Source organism: Didymosphaeria variabile, assembly GCF_027946475.1.
Source record: "Didymosphaeria variabile strain IMI 356815 chromosome Unknown scaffold_9, whole genome shotgun sequence".
Lineage (NCBI taxonomy): Eukaryota > Fungi > Ascomycota > Dothideomycetes > Pleosporales > Didymosphaeriaceae > Didymosphaeria > Didymosphaeria variabile.
In genome coordinates, this window is record NW_026611628.1 from 1,822,641 (window position 1) to 1,842,646 (window position 20,006).

General features: G+C 53.0%; 9 protein-coding genes across 9 annotated transcripts; 7 read left to right on the forward strand and 2 right to left on the reverse strand.

The window, feature by feature from the left end:
* Positions 1-608: 608 nt before the first annotated feature.
* N0V89_011935 (uncharacterized protein) lies at positions 609-902 on the forward strand (the record flags this gene model as incomplete). The annotated part of the gene is made up of 2 exons (XM_056220661.1): positions 609-828; positions 883-902. 2 exons carry the CDS (start codon positions 609-611, stop codon positions 900-902), a joined length of 240 nt encoding a protein of 79 aa, XP_056065964.1.
* A 2,102-nt stretch (positions 903-3,004) lies between these two features.
* N0V89_011936 (uncharacterized protein) lies at positions 3,005-4,456 on the reverse strand (the record flags this gene model as incomplete). Its single annotated transcript, XM_056220662.1, has 1 exon — positions 3,005-4,456. The coding sequence occupies one exon, from the start codon at positions 4,454-4,456 to the stop codon at positions 3,005-3,007; it is 1,452 nt and encodes a 483-aa protein (XP_056065965.1).
* A 227-nt stretch (positions 4,457-4,683) lies between these two features.
* Positions 4,684-5,762, forward strand: TPC1 (mitochondrial thiamine pyrophosphate transporter; the record flags this gene model as incomplete). Its single annotated transcript, XM_056220663.1, has 3 exons — positions 4,684-4,716; positions 4,772-4,824; positions 4,880-5,762. The coding sequence occupies 3 exons, from the start codon at positions 4,684-4,686 to the stop codon at positions 5,760-5,762; spliced, it is 969 nt and encodes a 322-aa protein (XP_056065966.1).
* A 499-nt stretch (positions 5,763-6,261) lies between these two features.
* Positions 6,262-8,278, forward strand: NUA3 (putative component of NuA3 histone acetyltransferase complex; the record flags this gene model as incomplete). The annotated part of the gene is made up of 3 exons (XM_056220664.1): positions 6,262-6,407; positions 6,455-6,740; positions 6,791-8,278. 3 exons carry the CDS (start codon positions 6,262-6,264, stop codon positions 8,276-8,278), a joined length of 1,920 nt encoding a protein of 639 aa, XP_056065967.1.
* Positions 8,279-8,774: 496 nt separating this feature from the next.
* N0V89_011939 (uncharacterized protein) lies at positions 8,775-9,737 on the reverse strand (the record flags this gene model as incomplete). Its single annotated transcript, XM_056220665.1, has 1 exon — positions 8,775-9,737. The coding sequence occupies one exon, from the start codon at positions 9,735-9,737 to the stop codon at positions 8,775-8,777; it is 963 nt and encodes a 320-aa protein (XP_056065968.1).
* Positions 9,738-10,572: 835 nt separating this feature from the next.
* Positions 10,573-11,825, forward strand: N0V89_011940 (uncharacterized protein; the record flags this gene model as incomplete). The annotated part of the gene is made up of 2 exons (XM_056220666.1): positions 10,573-10,970; positions 11,018-11,825. 2 exons carry the CDS (start codon positions 10,573-10,575, stop codon positions 11,823-11,825), a joined length of 1,206 nt encoding a protein of 401 aa, XP_056065969.1.
* A 1,122-nt stretch (positions 11,826-12,947) lies between these two features.
* Positions 12,948-15,790, forward strand: N0V89_011941 (uncharacterized protein; the record flags this gene model as incomplete). Its single annotated transcript, XM_056220667.1, has 4 exons — positions 12,948-13,258; positions 13,308-13,450; positions 13,501-15,664; positions 15,712-15,790. The coding sequence occupies 4 exons, from the start codon at positions 12,948-12,950 to the stop codon at positions 15,788-15,790; spliced, it is 2,697 nt and encodes an 898-aa protein (XP_056065970.1).
* Positions 15,791-16,560: 770 nt separating this feature from the next.
* Positions 16,561-17,536, forward strand: N0V89_011942 (uncharacterized protein; the record flags this gene model as incomplete). Its single annotated transcript, XM_056220668.1, has 4 exons — positions 16,561-16,971; positions 17,019-17,168; positions 17,218-17,342; positions 17,392-17,536. The coding sequence occupies 4 exons, from the start codon at positions 16,561-16,563 to the stop codon at positions 17,534-17,536; spliced, it is 831 nt and encodes a 276-aa protein (XP_056065971.1).
* A 1,493-nt stretch (positions 17,537-19,029) lies between these two features.
* Positions 19,030-19,682, forward strand: N0V89_011943 (uncharacterized protein; the record flags this gene model as incomplete). Its single annotated transcript, XM_056220669.1, has 2 exons — positions 19,030-19,036; positions 19,117-19,682. The coding sequence occupies 2 exons, from the start codon at positions 19,030-19,032 to the stop codon at positions 19,680-19,682; spliced, it is 573 nt and encodes a 190-aa protein (XP_056065972.1).
* Between the last annotated feature and the right edge of the window lie 324 nt (positions 19,683-20,006).

Genomic DNA, 20,006 nt, shown 5'->3' on the forward strand with positions numbered 1-20,006 from the left:
TAAGTAGACCTTTGACTAACTTGGGTGCGCGTCTCTCCCATGTAGCTGCAGCTTGAACCTGGGTAACGCTTTCAGTACCGTTGTTCTTCCTCGATTTACATCAACCACGTTTGGCGTATGGGGAAGGGCGGATTTTCTTAGCTGTTCGTGGCTTCATGACTGCAGTGGATCGGATATGCAGTAAGTTGGGGTTTGTCGAATTTTGTTCGGTGCATAGAACAGCGCGAATCCCTGAAGGTGTTCGTATTGGTAATGCTGCTCCGGGCTGTGTCTTTCGAAGATTGAGGTTTCTCGCTGGTTGTTGCGTGTTGTAGATGTGGAAAGGGGTGCCGCGGGCAAGCATGGTACGTATAACGCGGAGATATTCGCTAACTCTTTCAAGTTAGATCGCAAGCCATCGCAGGCTACACTGCATGCTTCGGTTTCTCACCTTCTCGTTCCCCAGCCTATTATAATGATTCAAGCCACAAGTAATAGCTCAAGCTCCGAGAATCAGATCTAACGCTCGCGCGCCGCACTCAACCTATCCTAACACCTGCCAAAATACCCTAGGTACGCCCGTTCATCTTTCAGCCTTGCCGTGCTCATCGCAACAATAGACAGTAGCTATGCGTCTCATCAATGTTAGAGACGGGTCTTTCAAAGAATTTATCGGCAGTCAGATTCCCGAATATGCGATATTGTCCCATACATGGGAGGACGAAGAGGTCACCTACAAAGACGTGATCGAGAACAGGCACAAGACAATGAAGGGTTTTACCAAGATTGAGATGACATGTCGGATTGCTGCTAGCGAAGACCTCGACTGGGCTTGGGTGGACACTTGCTGTGAGTGTGCATTTCGTTATACAGGAGCCTGATGAGGCTTGTTGCTCTTTCCAGCCGCGGTCGTCATTGTTTGAAAATATGTGTTGAGGCTGTGCATTTGGCTGACTTTGCGCTCCATAAGGTATCGACAAGTCTAGCAGTGCAGAATTGACCGAAGCCATCAATTCTATGTTCCGATGGTATCGAAGGTCCAAAATATGTTATGCATACCTCAGCGATCTTCCCAGCTCAGCAGATCTCGAGGAGACCCTACCAAAATGTCGCTGGTTGTGAGTAACTACAGTGCGACTTTCCAGGGAGCATCTGAATGTTGAATCAATTCTAGTACACGTGGGTGGACGCTGCAAGAATTGATTGCACCGAGGAAATTGATTTTCTTCGATCAACATTGGACCGCTCGAGGCAATAAACTTGAGTTTGCGTCTGTGCTTGAAGGGATCACCGGCATCAGGTTGGGCCTAATACTTGGAAAATACGTCTTGAGAACTATCGCAATCGCCGAGAAAATGTCCTGGGCGGCGCATCGTCAAACCACGCGTATTGAGGATTCAGCGTACTGTCTGTTAGGAATATTCGATGTAAATTTACCTCTGTTGTACGGAGAAGAAGAAAAGGCTTTCCGCAGACTTCAAGAGGAGATTATCAGGACCACATTCGATCGGAGCATCTTTGCCTGGCAGCTCCCGCCGACCCGCAAGATCAACGGTAGATTTCTCTGCGGTGTCTTAGCAACATCATCTGCCGCGTTTCTTCGATGTGGACAATTGTCTTGGGAAGCCGATACCTCATTCTCCGACTTCACTCTGACAAGTCAGGGGATCAGGTCGCAAGTTCAATTTTTGACAATTCCTGGCATGAGTGCAGGCTACGCGCAACTCACCGGCTGTCAGCGGAAAGAGACCGGAAAAGTTTTGATCGTACGTCTCCGCAAAGTCGGCCCTAGCCAGTTCCTTCGAGAGGATCCTTCTAGTTTATTGGAAGTGGAGCCTGAGGCGCTCCGTTATATGTTCGCTCCTTATCGCCGTCAGGACGCGACATATCTTCGAGCGGATATTAAAACCTTGATCCCTGCAGACTCATACACAGAGACTGCACTAACGAGAGACCGAGTTCCAACGGTCAATATGCTCGACGTCCTGAGGGAATCACGTCGCCACGTCCTCGCGCTTCAACTTGCCCTTGGAATTACCGGCAGGGTGTGGCCTGAAACGAGATACGATCATGAAGGCGACCTATTCTTCACCACAAGCGATGATCACGAAGATTTTGCAAGCGCGGACCTATCCTACACCTTGCCAAAAGGTTCATCCGGCGAAGGCTCCGAAAGGCACTTGCAGTTTGGGTTGTATGCGACCGGCTGGTCTAGCGAGCGCTTGGATTGCACGATCATCGATTATACCTATGATACCTTATATGGATCACCTGTCAAACGTTTTCAGGAACAACTTGAACGCTGGAACACTGATAGTCGAGTAGCGACGGATTATCTCAAAAGCCTCCGGATCCCAAAGACGTCTGAGCTACGGTATAAAGGACCAGATAACGATCGCACACTTATTATTTCGCTCAAAACGCGATTGCAGTATGATAGCAATATCTGCCGCAATGAGTTCTGGTCTGTGGAAGTTTGTGCGGAGATAGTTGACGACAGAGATCTTCCCCCCGAGCCAGAGCCCGAATGGTTTTCATAGCTTTTGGAATCACGTACTAGACTTGTGATCCCTCGGTTGTAGCCTTCTGAGATTAAGACAATCGAATTTAACACTAAATGATCGTCCGCCCTCACACTCTCATACCCCTGCCCATATCTTCCATGAGGCCGAAGCATAGGTTCGGACTCTCTCGCACTGAAAATAATGTCGGCTGTAACTTCGCTAGGAAGCATACCCCAGGCTATTTGACTCTACCATGCGTGTCAAAATTGCGACATAAGACTCGTCGAAGAAGCTTTGGGCAAGTAGGAAAGCGAAACTAGAAGCAGGTGGTCGTCAGCGACTCTTAGCCGCAAACTTCAGCGAGGGAACACTTGGTGAAATCATGAACTTCATCTATTCGATGCGATACTTTAAATCCAATACGACGCCAAGTCTACCACCCGCTATGCACCCACCCTTAACTTCCCAACCCACAAACACCATTTCCTAAGCCCTCTCAAACAACGACCCCACAACAGGCCTCACAACCCCATCCGCAACCCACCTCCCCTAAACCTCTCCTCCAGCACCCTCAACTTCGAAAAGAAAACATCATCATCCACATACGCCCCCTTGAGCCACCTCTCCCCCTTCGTCGCATCAAATGCCCTCCTCGCATGCAACACCCTCCTATTATCGAATATCACACACTCCCCCTCGTTCAACCTGTATTCAAACAAGCTCTCCTCCGCACTCAATATCTTCTCATACGCATGACTGGCGGCAAGATAGTTCCTCAGCGCAGTCTGGCTTTCGCCCCCGATGCGCGCTTCGAAAGGCCCTTGGAAAGGCGGCGACCAGTTTACGCGGTGGAGCGCGAGGTTCGTGGGTTCGCTGTACTTGGGGTAGGGATGGAGTTCTATGGTTGGGCGGGTGTAGTGGTAATGATATGTAGGGTGGTGATAGTGATACGTAACTGGGAACGTGCACAGCGTCCTGAAGTGTGTTTTGCTCGCCTCCTCCAACTTCTGAGCTGCATGGAAGGAGTCACTGAAGAAGGACTCGCCGCCTGGGGTGCGGGCGCGCAGGGAGTGGAGCAGCTGGAGGTAGGGGGGGTTCGAGGTGTAGAGGAGGTCCATGTGGAGGCCTAGGAACTGGGGGGTGTAGGCGATGTTTTCGGCTTTGGGCTTGGAGCGGACATCCCAGGTGCGGCCGTAGAAGGTGTCTTTCAGGGTTCCTATTCGTCCGGCGATGTTTACGACTGATTCTTCCGACTCAGGGACGTTTTTGAGAAAGAGCAGGCCGTATTTGTTGAGGTGGGTGAGGGCGTCGAAGAGAACGGAGTCGTCGCCTGTCCAGTCTTTGTAGTCGATCCATTTGTTGTTCTTGGTGATGGTGTCTCTGTCCCAGAGGACTCTGTCATCGTAGCGCACGCCTCCTCTAAGCTCCACCTCCGTGTTTAGCGCTCGCCGCAGCCAGTTCAGCGAATGCCTTGTGCGGTGTTCTGCGCCATAGCCAGGCACATCATTTTGCCATTCTACCTCAATCACCCAGCTCTTGTTCTCGTCTTGCACAGTCCGGGCTTTTCCCTCGATCTCTTGCGGAATGTCTGAGGTTTGGAAGAGCTTCTGCCTACTATCTGGATCGACGCATCTTGGGCACGTGCAACTGTCGCGCAGAAATACAGTATCGAAGGTCCGAGGAGTATCGTCTATGCTTACGGCGATGGTCTTTGCGGAATATGCATCGAGCTGGCCGGCATTGGCAGGACTGTGGACAATCGTCTCGTGGGGTATAGGTGTGGGGTGGTACTCTCGCGTAGGCGTAGGCAGCGCGGGGCTCTCTTCCTCACGTCTCGCGCGCCTCTTGACCGCTGCCGGCTTGCTGAAGACGGTATTCCAAAAAGATCTTCGCTTGCAAGTGGGCGTGCCAGCACGAACGTGTTGAGATGCACATCTGACCGTCAGCCGGGTCGTAGTGATGTTTACGGACATGACGGAATGACGAGGGCTGCTGTTGGTCAATCCAGAGCCAGGGCGGCCGAGCGCGCCTTTTCATGATGGCGGGCGGCCTTTGACCCGAGGTAACAAACAGCATCCACTTCCGCTCTTTTTCCGCCTGTCCACAATCGCCCAAGTCCCGATTATTTGCGGTACGAGACTGCGTGTGTTTAGCGCTGGCTCGTTGTGGTGTGATAACCTCCTGACGGAGGCCTGGGCGCATGTCTGGGGAGGTCGCTCAGCTCAAGCATGAGGTATGAAAAGCTGCTCGACTGCTTCGAAGCTGCAACAAGACTGATACTGGTGTAGGGCTCACAGCTGCAAGTCGTGGCCGCGGGCGCTATTGCGGGCCTCGTCTCACGGTATGCCTTGTTATTCTGTCTCTCCACGAGCTCTGTAAACTGATGCGCTTCACAGCTTCGTGATCGCACCTCTCGACGTCATCAAGATCCGCCTCCAGCTCCAGGTCCACTCGCTGTCCGACCCTCTGAGCACCCGCGGTGTTCAAGGACCTACATATAAAGGAACCCTCGGAACGCTTAAATACATCCTCCGCGAGGAAGGACTCACGGGGCTATGGAAGGGCAACGTTCCGGCAGAGCTCATGTACCTCTGCTATGGCGGCATACAGTTCTCTGCCTACAAGTACAGTTCGACTCTCCTTGAGTCCATTCCAGCCCCTTATGAGCTCCATGGCTCAGCAGTCTCCTTCATCAGCGGAGCAACGGCGGGCGCATGCGCGACCACGGCGACATACCCCCTCGACCTGCTACGGACGCGATTTGCAGCGCAGGGAACAGAGCGCGTCTACACGTCTCTCGCTGCGTCGATAAGGCACATTGCACAACACGAAGGTCCCAAGGGCTTCTTCCGCGGACTGGGCGCTGGCGTCAGCCAGATCGTGCCCTACATGGGTCTCTTCTTCGCCAGCTACGAAGGCTTGAAGCCTGTCATGGCGAACTCGCCCCTTGCCCTTCCGTTCGGAGGCTCGGATGGTCTTTCCGGGATCATCGCCAGCGTGTTTGCCAAAACCGCCGTCTACCCACTCGACACTACACGAAAGCGACTACAAGTCCAGGGCCCGATGCGATCTAAATTCGTCCACCGCAACATACCCATGTACTCGGGCGTTATCAGCACACTGGTGACCATATCGAAGCGCGAAGGAATGCGAGGATTGTATCGGGGGCTGACAGTGAGCTTGCTAAAGGCGGCGCCGGCAGCTTCGGTGACCATGTGGACGTATGAGAGAGCCATAGCCGGCATGTTGATGCTGGAGGATGGACGACGGGCCGAATAAATGTGAGGCGGCATCTGATCGGCATCTGGTCGGCACGAGTTGGTGTCGGGAAAGCTCGTATCCAAAGTTTGATCCCCACTGATGGACATTGTACATAGCAGGAAGTGAAATTGAGGCGATTAGCTTCGTCATCTGTTCATGTGGTTGAGCTGTGAGCATCCAGACCTACGCACGTAATGGAGGTGTTCAGCCGAGACGTCAGCCAACCGGAGTGCGTTCTCAGCGCGGACAACTCAGCGGGCTTGCTCGTGATGCTAATCACTCCTTCAAACGGTCCACACACTGATCAAGATAGAGTGTCTGGTCCGATAACCTTTCGTAAGGAGCAGCATCTTATCCAAGGCCACGGTTCAGGGCTGCGGGGAAGCAGGGCGTGTGCGTGTGCGCCCCTCTGCTCGTGTCGGCCCACCTGCATTTGTGGTCTGAGGTCAAGCTCCCTCGGTCGCCTCAAAATTCTTAAAGCTGCCGCCTTTTCTCTCTCCACCGACTGCAGAGCACAATGAAGCGCAAGAACGAAGCACCGCCCAATGGCAAGTCCAAGAAGCGCGCCATCTCTGACGACGAGGCGCATGGCAATTTCCGTAAAGGCCTGTTCGACAGCAACGTCCTCGCCGACTACACCAACTACTATGCCGGATCGCAACCGTACGTTTCTTCTCCGCGCAATTGAGCTCCGCCAAAACTTTACGCAGATACAAGCACGCCGTGATCCAGAACCTCATCGACGACCAGCTTCTCCGCAATGTGCGCAACGAAATTCGCGAGCACATCTCCTTCACGCCGAAAGAGACGGACATCTACAAGATCCACCAGTCCGGTGATCTTGCCAACCTCGACGGCCTCGACGATGCTGCCCTCAAGCGCCTGCCCTCGCTCCTGACTCTCCGCGACTCGCTCTACTCTTCCGCGTTCCGCAAATACCTCTCTTCGATAACTGGCTCTGGGCCACTGAGCGGGGTGAAGACAGATATGGCAGTGGTACGTTGCGCAAGCCTATATCTTGAGTGACTATATGTTTACAAAAGTAGAATGTGTACACCCCCGGGTGCCATCTCCTCTGCCACGACGACGTCATTGGTAGCCGCCGTGTGAGCTGGATCCTGTACCTGCTGGACCCGGACATACCCTGGAAACCAGAGTGGGGTGGTGCACTGCGCCTGTACCCAACCAAAAACCTGGAGACTGCCGAGGGAGACGATGTCAAGGTGCCACAGCCCGAATTCACAGAGGTCATACCACCAGCGTGGAACCAGTTATCCTTCTTTACCGTGCAGCCAGGCGAGAGCTTTCACGACGTCGAGGAGGTATACAAGCGTGGTGGAGGTGGTACGGAAGAGGAGGATGGTGGTCGCATACGCATGGCTATTAGCGGTTGGTTCCACATTCCCCAGGAAGGCGAGGAGGGGTACGAAGAAGGCATGGAAGAGAAGCTTGCTGAGAAAAGTTCTCTTGCCCAGCTGCAGGGTGGAAAAGCCGACGTCTTTGACGAACCGCAGTCAAACTGGGTCGAGAACCCGCACTGGGAAGCACAAGCAAAAGCGCAAGACGACCAGATGACTGGCGACGAGCTGGACTTCTTGCTCAAATACATGAACCCTAATTACCTCGTCCCGGATACCGTCGAAGACATCACACGCCTGTTCTCAGACGAATCCTCTGTACGGCTAGCAGAGTTCCTGTCGCCCAAGTTCTGCGCCCGCCTCCGCGAATACCTAGAATCAAAAGACCACGAGGCAAACCCCAGCCTCCCCGCAAACCCCTTCTTCACGGCGCAGTCCGAAGTCGGCGTCGCACGACCACCCCATAAGCACCGCTTCCTCTACCGCAAAGCAGTCCAACCGATCCAAACCAGCTATCCCGATAACGCCACCTTAACCCCCTACGACGACCTCGTCGACGTGCTCTTCCCCCACCCCGCCTTCACAAAGTGGCTCTCCCTCGTTACAGGCATCACCCTCACCAAGAGCAACATCCTCGCCCGCCGCTTCCGCCAAGGCCTCGATTACACGCTTGCAACCGCCTACGAAGAAGAAGACCCCCAGCTCGAAGTCTGCCTGGGCATCACGCCGTCCAAGGGCTGGGGCGACGACGAAGAAGATACCGAGGAAGAGGCACAGCAAAATGGGTCCTCTAGCAAGACCAACGGAAAAGCCGCCGCAAAGCCAGAAGAAGAAGTCGGCGGCTACGAAATGTACATGGCGGGCGAAGAAGACGAGGGCACCGACGCTGGCGCCCCCGAGCCGTCTACTTCCACGGGCGCGGGCCAGCGTCGCAAAGCCAAGGCCGACCCAGCCGTATATAAGAGCGCGGCGGATGAGGATGACGATGGTATCCTCTTTAGTCAGCCTGCTGCGTGGAACAATCTTGCGATTGTGCTGAGGGATAGAGGCGTGCTGCGGTTTACGAAGTACGTTAGCAAAGCGGCGAAGGGCGACCGGTGGGATATCTGCGGCGAGTATGGTGTTGAGTTTGGGGAGGATGATGAGGATTCGGCGGTTGGGGATGTGGATGACTAAAAGGTTCTGTTTGGGTTGGCTGGTATAGATCACGATGTGATGTGGTATGAATGCATTGAGGTGTTTTGTGTTCTGTATGCTGCGAGCTTATGTATTCCGCGTTACCGCCTTTAAAATCCACACTGAAGGTTCTCAGTCACTAGTTAGATAAGCCGACGTGGTCCTGCTCATTCATTCCCATCTGGTGTCAGTCTGCATTGTCAGCGCCCACAGAGAGCGTCGCATCGCGAGCATGATATGTAACCTCAGTGGAATACAGATCGCCTCGATGCGCACATGATTGGATCATCCAGTCATCCCGCTATTCGTTACAGTCGTTTAAGGACGAGTGGAGCGAGCTAACATTGGTCGACGATCATGGTGTGAAAGTGAAGTAAAATGAGATACGGGGTATGAGCTTGCGTGCTGGTATGGACAACATGTCCGAAATGCATCATGGAACATTACGATGGGATGGTGTTGCTGTGCTCGTAAAACCTCACACATGGTCATCAAGTCAATCCCACTTACTCACCTTCTCCCTTTCCCTTTCCCGCCTCCTAAACTCCTCCGCAATACTCTCATACGTCCTGAATTCCACCACGTCCTCCCCAAAACTCAACACCCACTTCAAGAACCTCTCCACCATGCCTATCACGTGTGCCATCCCACTCGTATCCGGATGTATCACCATACTGTACACCACCATATCGTCCCTCCCCTGCTCTATCTCCTTCACCAACCACTCAAACCGATCCATCCACATCCGCTCCACAACCCTCACGTCCACATACCCAGCTGAATTAGGTACATTGGGAAAGAACTGCAAAGGCGTCATATCCTCCGCATACCAATTACACGGAATCTCCACCAGCTGACTCTTCTCTTGCGTCAGAAAGGACGGCGTCGGCTTCATCCATTCTTCCGCCCTGACTTCCGGCTTGAAGTCGATAGGTTTTATAGGCGCGGGGTTCAAAGGGAGGAAGTAAGGCGCGCTATCATGGTGCGCGAGGGAAGAGTCCCAGAGGAAATCGTGTTCTTGCAGTAACGAGATGGTGCGTTCTTTCAATTGGTACAAGGGAGCGCGGTAGCCTTTGGGCCGGGAGCCCGTTAGCTCTGTCACCAAGTCAATACATTTCTTCAGGACATCTCTTTCCTGCTCTGCCGTGAGCCGGGAGGCTGCTTCGTGGGCGTAGCCGTGGAGGGCGATTTCTGCGCCGGAGGAGATGATGGCGCGGGTTTGGGTGGGGAAGGTTTCTATGCTGTGGCCCGGGAGGCACCAGGTGACTTTTTCGGAGATGTTGAGGTGCTTGAAGAGAGTGAGGAGGCGGGGGACGCCGACGTTGGCGGAGAAGTAGCCGCTGCTGTAGTCGGAGGTTGTGGTGGAGGGGTGTTGTCCTGTGCCCAGCCAGCCGGAGATCGCGTCAAAGTCGATGGACCAGGCGACGAGAATCTTGTTCTTGGGCTTGGCTGGAGCCATAAGGTTGCAAGTATCAAAGGTTTGAATAACCCGTGGAGACTATCCTGCCTCGCACGTCAACACTTGAAGATGAAGAAGGTCGGCTATGGGCTCGGCCGCTAACGAAGCGTTGGCAATTCTCTTATCAAATCGTGTGTCCTAGAGTAACTCGATTGCCGATGAGTGTCCAGAATAGTGACCTGATATTGTATGGCCGAGGTTCTTGTTGACGTGAACGATACGTCCCCGCCGCAGTGGATAGCCATGCTACGAATGGCTTAGCGTCGATTAGACCCACGTCTCTTCAGAGCCGCACTCGGCTTGCAGACTTCAACCTCGACATCTCTCCTACTCTGCTGAATGACCCCAACTGTGCATGTCAATTGAAGAATATGGGTCATTTCTAACACTCCGCTCTCATTCGCGGATGCGCGGTCCGCTGACTTCGTGTTCGTCGATCCTACACAGAGCGTCGCCCTGCAATTAGCCTGCATACCCGGAATCCCAGCTGCCACGTTTTGAGATCCATATTTCGGTCGTCACGGGCTCATGTTTAGCCACTTTCGCTCAATTGCCATCAATGCTGGAGCGTCCGTGTTACGACATCCTTGCAGATTCACAATATATGTGAATCTCAGCTCTGCCGACCGTCCTACGCGCGATCCTTATGTGCGAGATTAAAGTCCAGCATATAATAGTAATCCAAAGTGTCGGTTAATACGATAAATCATGTCAATCACCATGGAATTGACCCCGCAACTCCGTCGTGTAGCGGTAGCAGCCACATAAAGATCGCACAGCCCCCACATGGTGAGGCCGGAGCCACAGGCGAATCTCTAACTATCAGCAATCCATCATGTATCGAGCATCTTTGTCCCTGTTGGCAGGCCTCAGCTTCGTGCCAACTTCGATCTCGGCGCCCACAGCTTCCTCAGCAACATTGCTTGCTGCTCACTACACTGGAAAGTTGTATACCCTGAGTTTCACTTCTACTGGGACCACTGGAACTCTTACTGTTGGCTCTCCAGTAACAGGATGCGGTACCACGCCGGCATGGCTCGAACTGTACCCCAGCGACCAAACCCTCTACTGCTTCGACGAATCGTGGAACGGAAGTGGCAGCAACGCGGTGTACTCTGTCGGCAGTGACGGGAAGCTGACGCTCAAGTCGTCGGCCAAGACACCTGGAAATTCTGTACATGGAATTTTGTACGGAGGATCGGATGGAAAGGGCTTTGCCGCTACTGTAGAATAGTAAGTTGCTCCACTTCTTCATACTGGTACATGCTCACATAAAGTAGTTCGCCTTCTACACTCACAACCTTCAAGCTGCCGCTTTCTAGCAGCACCAAGGCATTGACAACGGAGAAATTTACTATGGCACAAAAAGGCCCCAATTCGCGTCAAGATGTCCCTCATCCCCACGAAGCTTTGCTCGACCCGACTGGGAAGTTTATGCTCGTGCCAGACCTAGGTGCCGATCTCATTCGCATCTTCAGCATCGATGCTAGCAGCGGCAAACTCACCTCGTGCGGAACAGGCAAGACAGACCCTGGAGATGGACCTCGACATGGCCAGTTCTTCTGGACGAACAAAGACTCGGCCCAACCCCAAATAATGTACACCGTCAACGAACTTGGAAATTCCGTCTCTTCCTGGACCATCACATATCCTAGCGCTGCTGGAGGCTGCATCTCGCTCACCAAGTTGCAGACGCTCTCGACGTACGCCCCCGGCACCAAGGGAGGACCGACGACCAAAGCAGCTGAAATCCGCGTATTTGGAAACTTCCTATATGCGACGAACCGTGCGGATCAGACGTTCGGCAGTCAGAAAGACTCCATCGCTACATATACGATCGATCCTGCGACCGGAAAGATCACCTGGCTGGAGGCAGCGAACTCGTACTCCTACTACCCTCGTACGTTCCAGATCAACAAAGCGGGTACACTTGTAGCGGTGGGCGGACAGACTAGTTCAAACGTTGCCATCATCAACCGAGACCCTAGCACAGGAAAGCTGGGAAGCTTGGTTGCAAGTGTTGTGGTTGCGACACCGGGACGTGCTGGCGAGGAAGACGGCCTCGCTGCTGTGGTCTGGAACGAGTAGAGAATTCAATACAACTCAAATGTTCTGCCCATCATTTACTGGCAAGGCTTACTCCATGACACAGCAGGGACCGAAATATCGTCGCGTATCTGGGTCTAAGGAAGACGGATACATTTTCCCGTGTCTGACATACTCTTGGCGGCATAACCAGATGTTAAACAATGCTCAAGAACTAGCACGGTCGTTGGCCGTCCAGTCAACGTAAGTATCCACTGAACGAATGGATGTAATCCAACCCGTGCCGCTGCGCCGCTTTTGGCCCCTACGCGCCTTTCCCCATGGAGGGAAAGTCTCGCAATTTTCTAACGCGATTAAACTGCACTGCACACGCAGCACAGCCGTACGATAGCTCGCCTAGTGGCTTCGTAGACTCCAGCTGGCTCGCCTACCCGAGGCCACGGCGTGCCGGCCAGGGGGCCTTATGCACTGCGTTGGTCAGACTGCGTGACTGCTAATCTTCACCTTTATCTGGCAATCCATATGCAATTACATGGCACGAAGCCTACGACAAGAGTGTAAGTCAACGTCACCGCCGTGCTCGGGTGTAAATACTTCTCCATGGGAAGCATTGCGACACTCAGTCTTCAGATGCGATGTGTGTTGGCCAAACCTCTGGTACCGGATTTTTATTGCGATATGAGCATGCAGGGATCATTGGCCAAGCTTTGACGGTATTTTTAGTCGGTTGGTCTAACGACCTTTCGCGCGACACCGAATCTAAACACCCTTGAGTTGCAATTGGATGCTTCAGACCAGCAGCATTCTCCTACAACGTACACGATCTGAACAGCTATGATTTTCTAGAATTGTTAGCGTTGAGCCCAGCTCCGTATATCCATCAACGGAAGTGAGACTGCACGGCATATGACGATGCTAGTGCACCGCCCAGAATGTCATGTCAATCCTGCGAACCTTTCGCGGGTTACGCCCGAGTCGCGACCCACCCGTGGACGCCAGCCTCAACGGCGATCAGTTAGACCATAAGCCCTACTCATCAGCTCGCAAGGGTACGCAGTCAAGTCAGAGGGGCCGTCCTTAAAATGAGGTTCAATCGTCTTATATCTGCGCGTCGCGCGAGATTTCTCACGTTGGAGCACGCCTGTGTGTCTCTGCAGCTTCATCATGAGTTCCCGCAAGGACGACCCTAAGGACGCTACCACGGCTATACCGTCGGAATCGGTACCTACTTCTATCAACTCTGCAGAAGCGTCAGCAGCACCGACAGAGATTCCTGCAGAAGGAATCCTTATGCCAAATGGCAAATACTATACCAACTTCTCCACTCTCGAGTCCGCCGGATCGTATCGCACGTTGAACAGCTCGACGACTGGTTGTTACGCGGAAAATGGATCGATGCCCATACTTCTCGCGGAAAAGGACTTATGCAACCTAGGATTCTTCTGCCCCAACACCACTGATAATGCGCCGCCACAGTAAGACACCAAGAAAGCAGCGTACCCAAGGCGAACCTAACAGGAACAGGTACTGCCCGCCATCTTTCGAATGTCAAGCTCAAAGAATGATGGGAAGGGACTGCCCACCGCAGGGACTCCTTGAACCTGTCATTTGTGACGGTGGATACTATTGCCCCAAGGGAGGGAAGGAGCGAATAGAATGCCCAAAAGGTATGCGATGAACGAGCCTCAAGATAACCGACGCTAAACTCTATGTGTAGGTAGCTATTGCCCGATTGGGAGTTTCGAGCCATGGCCGTGTGCAATGGGCGCAATATGTCCGGCGAAATCGCAGCGCCAGATCGTCACGGTGCCGTTCGGCTTCATGATTGCTTTCGACATCGTGCTCGGACTTGTCGTCGGCTTGGGCTTCTTCATCTCCGCGTGGAGAAAAGGCAGGAAGAAGAACTATGCTGCTCTGCCTAACCCTGAAAAAGATGTGGACGACGACGGTATCGAGTTGATCACAAAGGAAAACAAAGATGCCGCCGAAGACCACGATGATTTGAGCGCGAATCCGGATTTCCAGGTCTTCATGCGGTACATTGCACGGCTTATCAAGACGAAGGATGTCGGTCTTTCGTTCGATTTCGAAGGCTTGGAGTTCGAGCCTAAGCCCGGAAAGAAAATCTTGAAGGGTGTCAGTGGACTCATCCAGAGCGGCTCTATGTGGGCTGTTATGGGTGGTTCTGGTGCCGGAAAGTCGACGTTCTTCAATGTGCTCATGGGGAAGACTCGCCACACTGCAGGAGTGATCAAAGTTAACGGCCACCCGAAGGATATGGCAAAGTACAAGAAGTTGATCGGTTTTGTTCCCCAAGACGATATTGTTCTTCCCGAACTTACTGTTCGCGAGAACATCTTGCACTCCGCACGATGCAGATTACCAATGACGTGGAAAGACAGAGATATCCAGGCATACGTCGATGCGCTTATCTCCTGTATCGGTCTGAGCCACGTCCAGCATTCGCTCGTCGGCGACGCTAATAAGCCTGTGGTTTCTGGTGGACAACGCAAGCGTGTCAGTATCGGCATGGAGCTGGCAGCCGCCCCTATGTGTATTTTCCTCGATGAGCCGACATCCGGTCTCGACGCAACTTCTGCGTCGTCGATTATGAGGCTGCTAAAAGCGATTACGAAACTTGGTGTTACCACCATTACGATCATTCACCAACCTCGCGAGGATATCTTCAACGGTTTCGACAATATCTTGCTGCTCGGTTCAGGCAGCGAAATCTACGCAGGACCTACTATCGAGGCTCCTGTCTATTTTGATTCCCTCGGTTTCACGTTCCCATCGCGTGCAAACCCCGCCGACATCATCATGGACATCATCAACGGTGAAGGATACGCATACAGACAGGATCACGCAACGTCGGAAACCCCAGTCGCAAGGCTTATCGAAAACTGGCGCACTCGTCACCAACGCGAACATCGATCCAGTAGCCCCGCGCAACCGCAGCATCTGCTTCCTGAAGATGCTTACAACACGCCTGCTTACGACCCACCCGAGCAGTCCTATCAAGATGTATTGAACGCCCCGAAACGTCCCCGTCCTACCTCGATGATCTCCACCGCAGACCAAGAAGCCGAGTTGAAGCGAACAATGAAGAAGCGCGGAGCCTCCTGGTACGCACAAGTCTACTACTGCTGCAAGCGCAGCATCACCCAACAAGTGCGCCTCAAGAACAGTTTCTTCTTTGAAATCGGCACCGGCGCCTTCGCAGGCGGCATTATCGGTCTCAGTGCTTTCACCGCAGAAGGCCAGCTCTTCAAGGGCATCTACAAGGATACTTTCTCCATCGTGTCTCACGCCGTGAACTACACGTCTGCGCCGCAGCTGGGTCTCCTCGGCGCCATGGCCATCGGTCTAGCTGCTTCGGCTCCGGCAGTCAAGGTCTTCGGCGAAGAAAAGCTCGTGTTCAACCGCGAGGCGTCGTCAGGCCACAGTATGAGCGCGTACTACTTCGGCAAAATGGTCTCCGTGCTGCCCAGGTTATTCATCGCGAGCCTCCATTTTAGCGTCTTCATGGGTATCCTAGCCACGCCCATCATGAGCTGGCCCGACATGTTCCTCGCGAACCTGCTCTACTTCTTCTGCGTGTACGGGCTCGCCTCGTGCATCGGGATGGTCGTGAAGCGCGAGGACGGACCGCTGCTTGCCGTCATGGCGAGTCTGATCATCGGGATCCTGGGCGGTGTCGCGCCGCCGCTGAGCAAGGTTAAGGAGTGGAACATCGAGTTTCTGTGGAGATTGAGCCCTGGTGTGTGGTTCACTGAGTCGTATTTCAGTCAGTGCTTGCAGCCGCTGGATTATTTGTATATGCTGGATTTGGCGACGACGGCGACGGGATTCAATCTTGGGAAGTATAGTTTGGATATGGGGTAAGTCGTTCCTTCCTATCTCCGTATCGGTAACTAACGGATCGTAGGGTCCTCGTCGCGCTTGGAGTTGTATATCGCGTCATTGCTTTTGTGTTGCTGGTTACTGTTCAGCGGAAGCGCGGATAGGTCCATCGAGATGTTTGGAGTAGAACGTATCGTAGACTGCGCGTTTCATCAGTCGTTGTTGCCTGTACTTGTTACGATATACCCCATGTGTTTGTAGTGCGAGAATGAGAATACGGTCGACATCTAAGAGCGCCTGCTATTTGCGAGAGCAATACTTGATGAGTGCCACTGTTTGCTAGTATCCGTAAGATCGAGATTACCGTACCAATTTGGATCCGTCTTTCAGTTAAGTTGCCTGTCTGATCTCTTCCGAGACACATAGAAGTTTTCTTCGGATACTTGAGATGCTAGGATGGGTTTGCATCAACCGCGGTACATCACCCAACCTTTGCAAACATATTTCCATGTTGCAAGAACATTCTTCCGCCCACGACACAAACCACACCTTCATCCTTATATCGCAAACCGCTCCCCCACCGCTCTTAACACAAAGCCTTCCGCCCTGCACCGGCCCGCCCGTTCCCCACAATTCCTGCATTTTGTACAGCGAACCTCGCATACGCGAGTCCGCTTCTCCCAAAACAGCACCGCAACAGCGTTAACCTAACGCACCACACCGCCTTTTTAATTGGGTGGCGGGGCGCGCCTTCCAAACTGCCAAAACTCCTACGGAACGCCTGCTGTATGTACCACCGTTCTTCTGCCACTGAACCCTGCATCTGCGCTTCGCAGGTTGTCCCTCGTTCGTTTGTTCGTGGTTCCGTTTCGTTTCGTTGTTCTGTTCGGTTGCTTCGCGGCGCGCACGCACGCGCCCACGCGGATAGTCCAGCATGGGCCTCGCGGCGGCGTCGGTGGTCGTGCTGGAGGTGCTCGCGGCGTGGATCGCGCTGCAGTGCGTTTTGGAGAGAGTGGGGGAGCGGGTGTCCAGCGTCCGTCCGGTGGTGAAGGCCATGAAGGTCGTGGATGACTTCGCACTTGTGGCGGGGACAACGTTGTGCGCGCTATTGGTTCTGCTGCCGTCGTTTGTCTTCGTGGTGCTTGAGGTCTTTCGCTATGTGCAGGTGCGGAGTCGAGACCGGGAGGAGCGACCGGCGCAGAATGTGATGGATCCCGGGAAGACGATTACGGCGCATATGGAGCGTGTGGTGGGGATTATCGATGAGTTGGATGGTATGGGCGAAAGGATGAGGCAGGCTGCGATGAGTCTGAATCATGGTGAGGTGGAAGTACCGATGGTAATGGTAAGAATATCTTGTATGTTGCCCCAAGCGGTATTAACGATGAGTAGGAGAAGACGTATGAGCCAGTGAGCGTGAGCGCACCCGAGGCGAAAGCGGCGATACTTTCCCAAACTTGCGGCAATGTCCTACTCGCTGTCTGCCGGCACAGCGAGACCATGGAGAAGTTGTATTCTGCAATGCAACCGGAGGAAGTCGATGTAAGTCACCATATATATATGGGTAAGATCAACCGCTAACACAGAGAAGGAGCTCATATACTGCGACTGCGACGACTTCGAGATCCGAGCCGAAAAAGTTATTGGCCTGATTCAAATCCTGAAAGAATGCATGGAGCGTCAAACAGACCTTGTGAAAACAGTGGATGATTTATAGTAAGAACAATGTGCACGGACGAACGCAACCCATACTAACGGTTTGTAGTCCAATGATTCCAATTGCGCCTGCCATCGTCAATGGTCCGAACACCAAATCCATCGAGAAGCCGATCGACAGTCCCATGATCCCAGCAGCTCGTGGTTGTATCGAAGACGAAATCGACGACGACAGCGGTTTTATGGATGATTAGAAACGAATTACGAAGGAACGAGATATTGAAAGACGAGTTATTGGACGTTTTGGCATTCTGGGTTCATGAAGCAGATGTGCGCCTGCCAGGACAGAGGAATCAAGCCGTCCTTCCAGGAACAGATGAGTCGGAACGTTTTTCACCCTTCTAAATCTGACTGGCAACAAATCCAGCATAACCGGCGCCACGGTCAATGAAAGACGGAAGTTCGGAAACATATCCACTGTCGAAGGGAGGTGTTTGGTTGAGCTTGAAAAAGCGGAAGACGATATCGAAAACTCCAACGCTGTAAAAGCCCGTAAGGCTAGAAAGAGCCCCTGCGATCCGGGTGATGTACGGCCTCCAGCGTGGTCGATGGCAATGGTGGCCTTTGTCTCGAATAAAATGCTGCGCAAGTGTAGCCATTGTCGAGCGGATAGAATGCATCCGCGGTGTTGCCTAGCGGGTAAAGAGCAGGCTTCTGATGACGTGGAGCGAGTGTGGGGGTAGATTTACTGACGTATAGAATCTTGCTAGATAGCATGTAGAAAAAAGCTTTGCTCAATTTTGAGATAGATGTCCGGTTGAAGGGAGTGATCTTCTTTCAATACAGTAGGGGTTCATTGAGAGAGCACTCCGGACAACATCCGGTTGTGCCTTGAGTATCGCAATCAGATACTCATCGAAATTCTTCGAGTTTGTCAATATTATAGCTGCTACGACGCAGATACCTGGCTGAACATGTCAAACGGAGGGTTTCACCGAGTAGCGGAGGCGGCGAGAGATTGATAGACGATGCAACCTGTCTGCCTTTACGCGAATCGCCAGTCTTAAGTTCTGTATGGATATCTGCAAGTGTAGGGTAAGAAGTCACCAGAGTCGAGTGCAGCCGCTAACAAGATCCGGCGGAAGGCAGACCAGTAGATAGCCTTGATTTCGAACTCTGGGAAAGCGTGGGCTCAAGTCTTTTGTAGATGGCGTTGCTGCACGTTTCCAGTGTCTGTTCTACAAATGTAGGTGATGTCTGCTCGGCACGGGCGAAATCTGATATTCTGATCTATAACAGATAATTGTCTCTTTGGTTCACTTGGTGAACGTTGTCATGTACCGTCTGTCGATTCAATCAACAGACTATCTTTCTCGTGTAGACATATTTCTTGATACACCTGCCCTCCGTCAGCGACGAGCGGTCGCATTCATGCACGACGCTCCATCAGGTTAGCGTTGTTCGTCGCACGCGCCTTCACGCCACCGGCAACCAGCAGTGTCTCACTCTATCACAAACAAAACTCAGGAAACTCAGAACATTGCCCCTGGATCACCCACTGTCTGCCCTGCACTTTTCATGCCTCGATAAACCCTTCACCGCATACACTACCATCACCACCCAATCCTTTGGTGTGCGCCTCTCACATACTCATCTGTCGAAAAAAAACGGAAACGTTTCAACCGCTCCAAAGTCATGGCATCCTCCCTTCTCACTCGCCTTCCTAGGATCCCCACTCCACCCCGTCATGGAACGTTCGCCAGCATCTCTGCTTTCACTCTCCTCAGCCTGCTCTGCACCAACAGGCTTCCCCATCATTCACTCCTCGTCATAGCGTGGGCCGATGGCTCCTACTACCTCAACATGACGTGGCTCAAGCTCAAGCTCAACCAAATCACAGCTATGGTGGCGAAGCAGGTAGATGACTTTCTCGTGAAGAATGGAGCGTGTGAAGAGTGCAGGAAGAATGTCGTTCGGAAGGGACCGAAGGAACTTGCGAGGCTGCTGGTGGACTTGAAGAAGGCGGCAGAGAAGGAGTTGATGGAGAGGAGGAAAAAATCAGCGACTAAGGAGGAGGAGGTGGCGGCGGAGCAGAAGGAATTGCTGGAGAAGCAACTCGCGGAGGGGGAAGTGGAGGAAGAGGAGCTGACAGTGGAGCAGATGGAATTGCTGGATGAGCAACTTGCAGCGGCGGAGAAAGACGTTGAGGCGAACCGGGACAAGATTCTGGCGGAATTGATGGCGGGGAGGGATGTAACGGAGATGCCGATGGATCAGGCAGAGTTTGAGGTGGAGTTTGACGCGGCGTGGGAGAGGGTGAGGAGAAGAGAGGAGGAACGTGGAGGAGCTGCTCGGAACGAGGTGACTGGGGAGGAAGGCACAGACGGAGGCCGAGACTAGAGCGTTGAGAGCGACGGGGCGGTGAAGACACAGCAGATCTCGAGAATGGAAAGCTGGCCGTGAACAGGCTCAAGGAACCTAATCAGCACTATTGGAACGGTTCATTCGAGACATAAGACTAAGACGAAGGTGGACCGTGCTAAGGAGTTGACAGCGCGTGTTCAAGATCTAATCAGTCCTGTAGAACATAGGGAACAGCATTTGACAGCATGATCGTTCCATAGCCCAGATCTTGAAAGTAAAATACTGTATACTTATGCTTTCGAACGCTGAATATCACTGGACAAGATACAATCACAGGATCGCTACTAGATGGATACGACT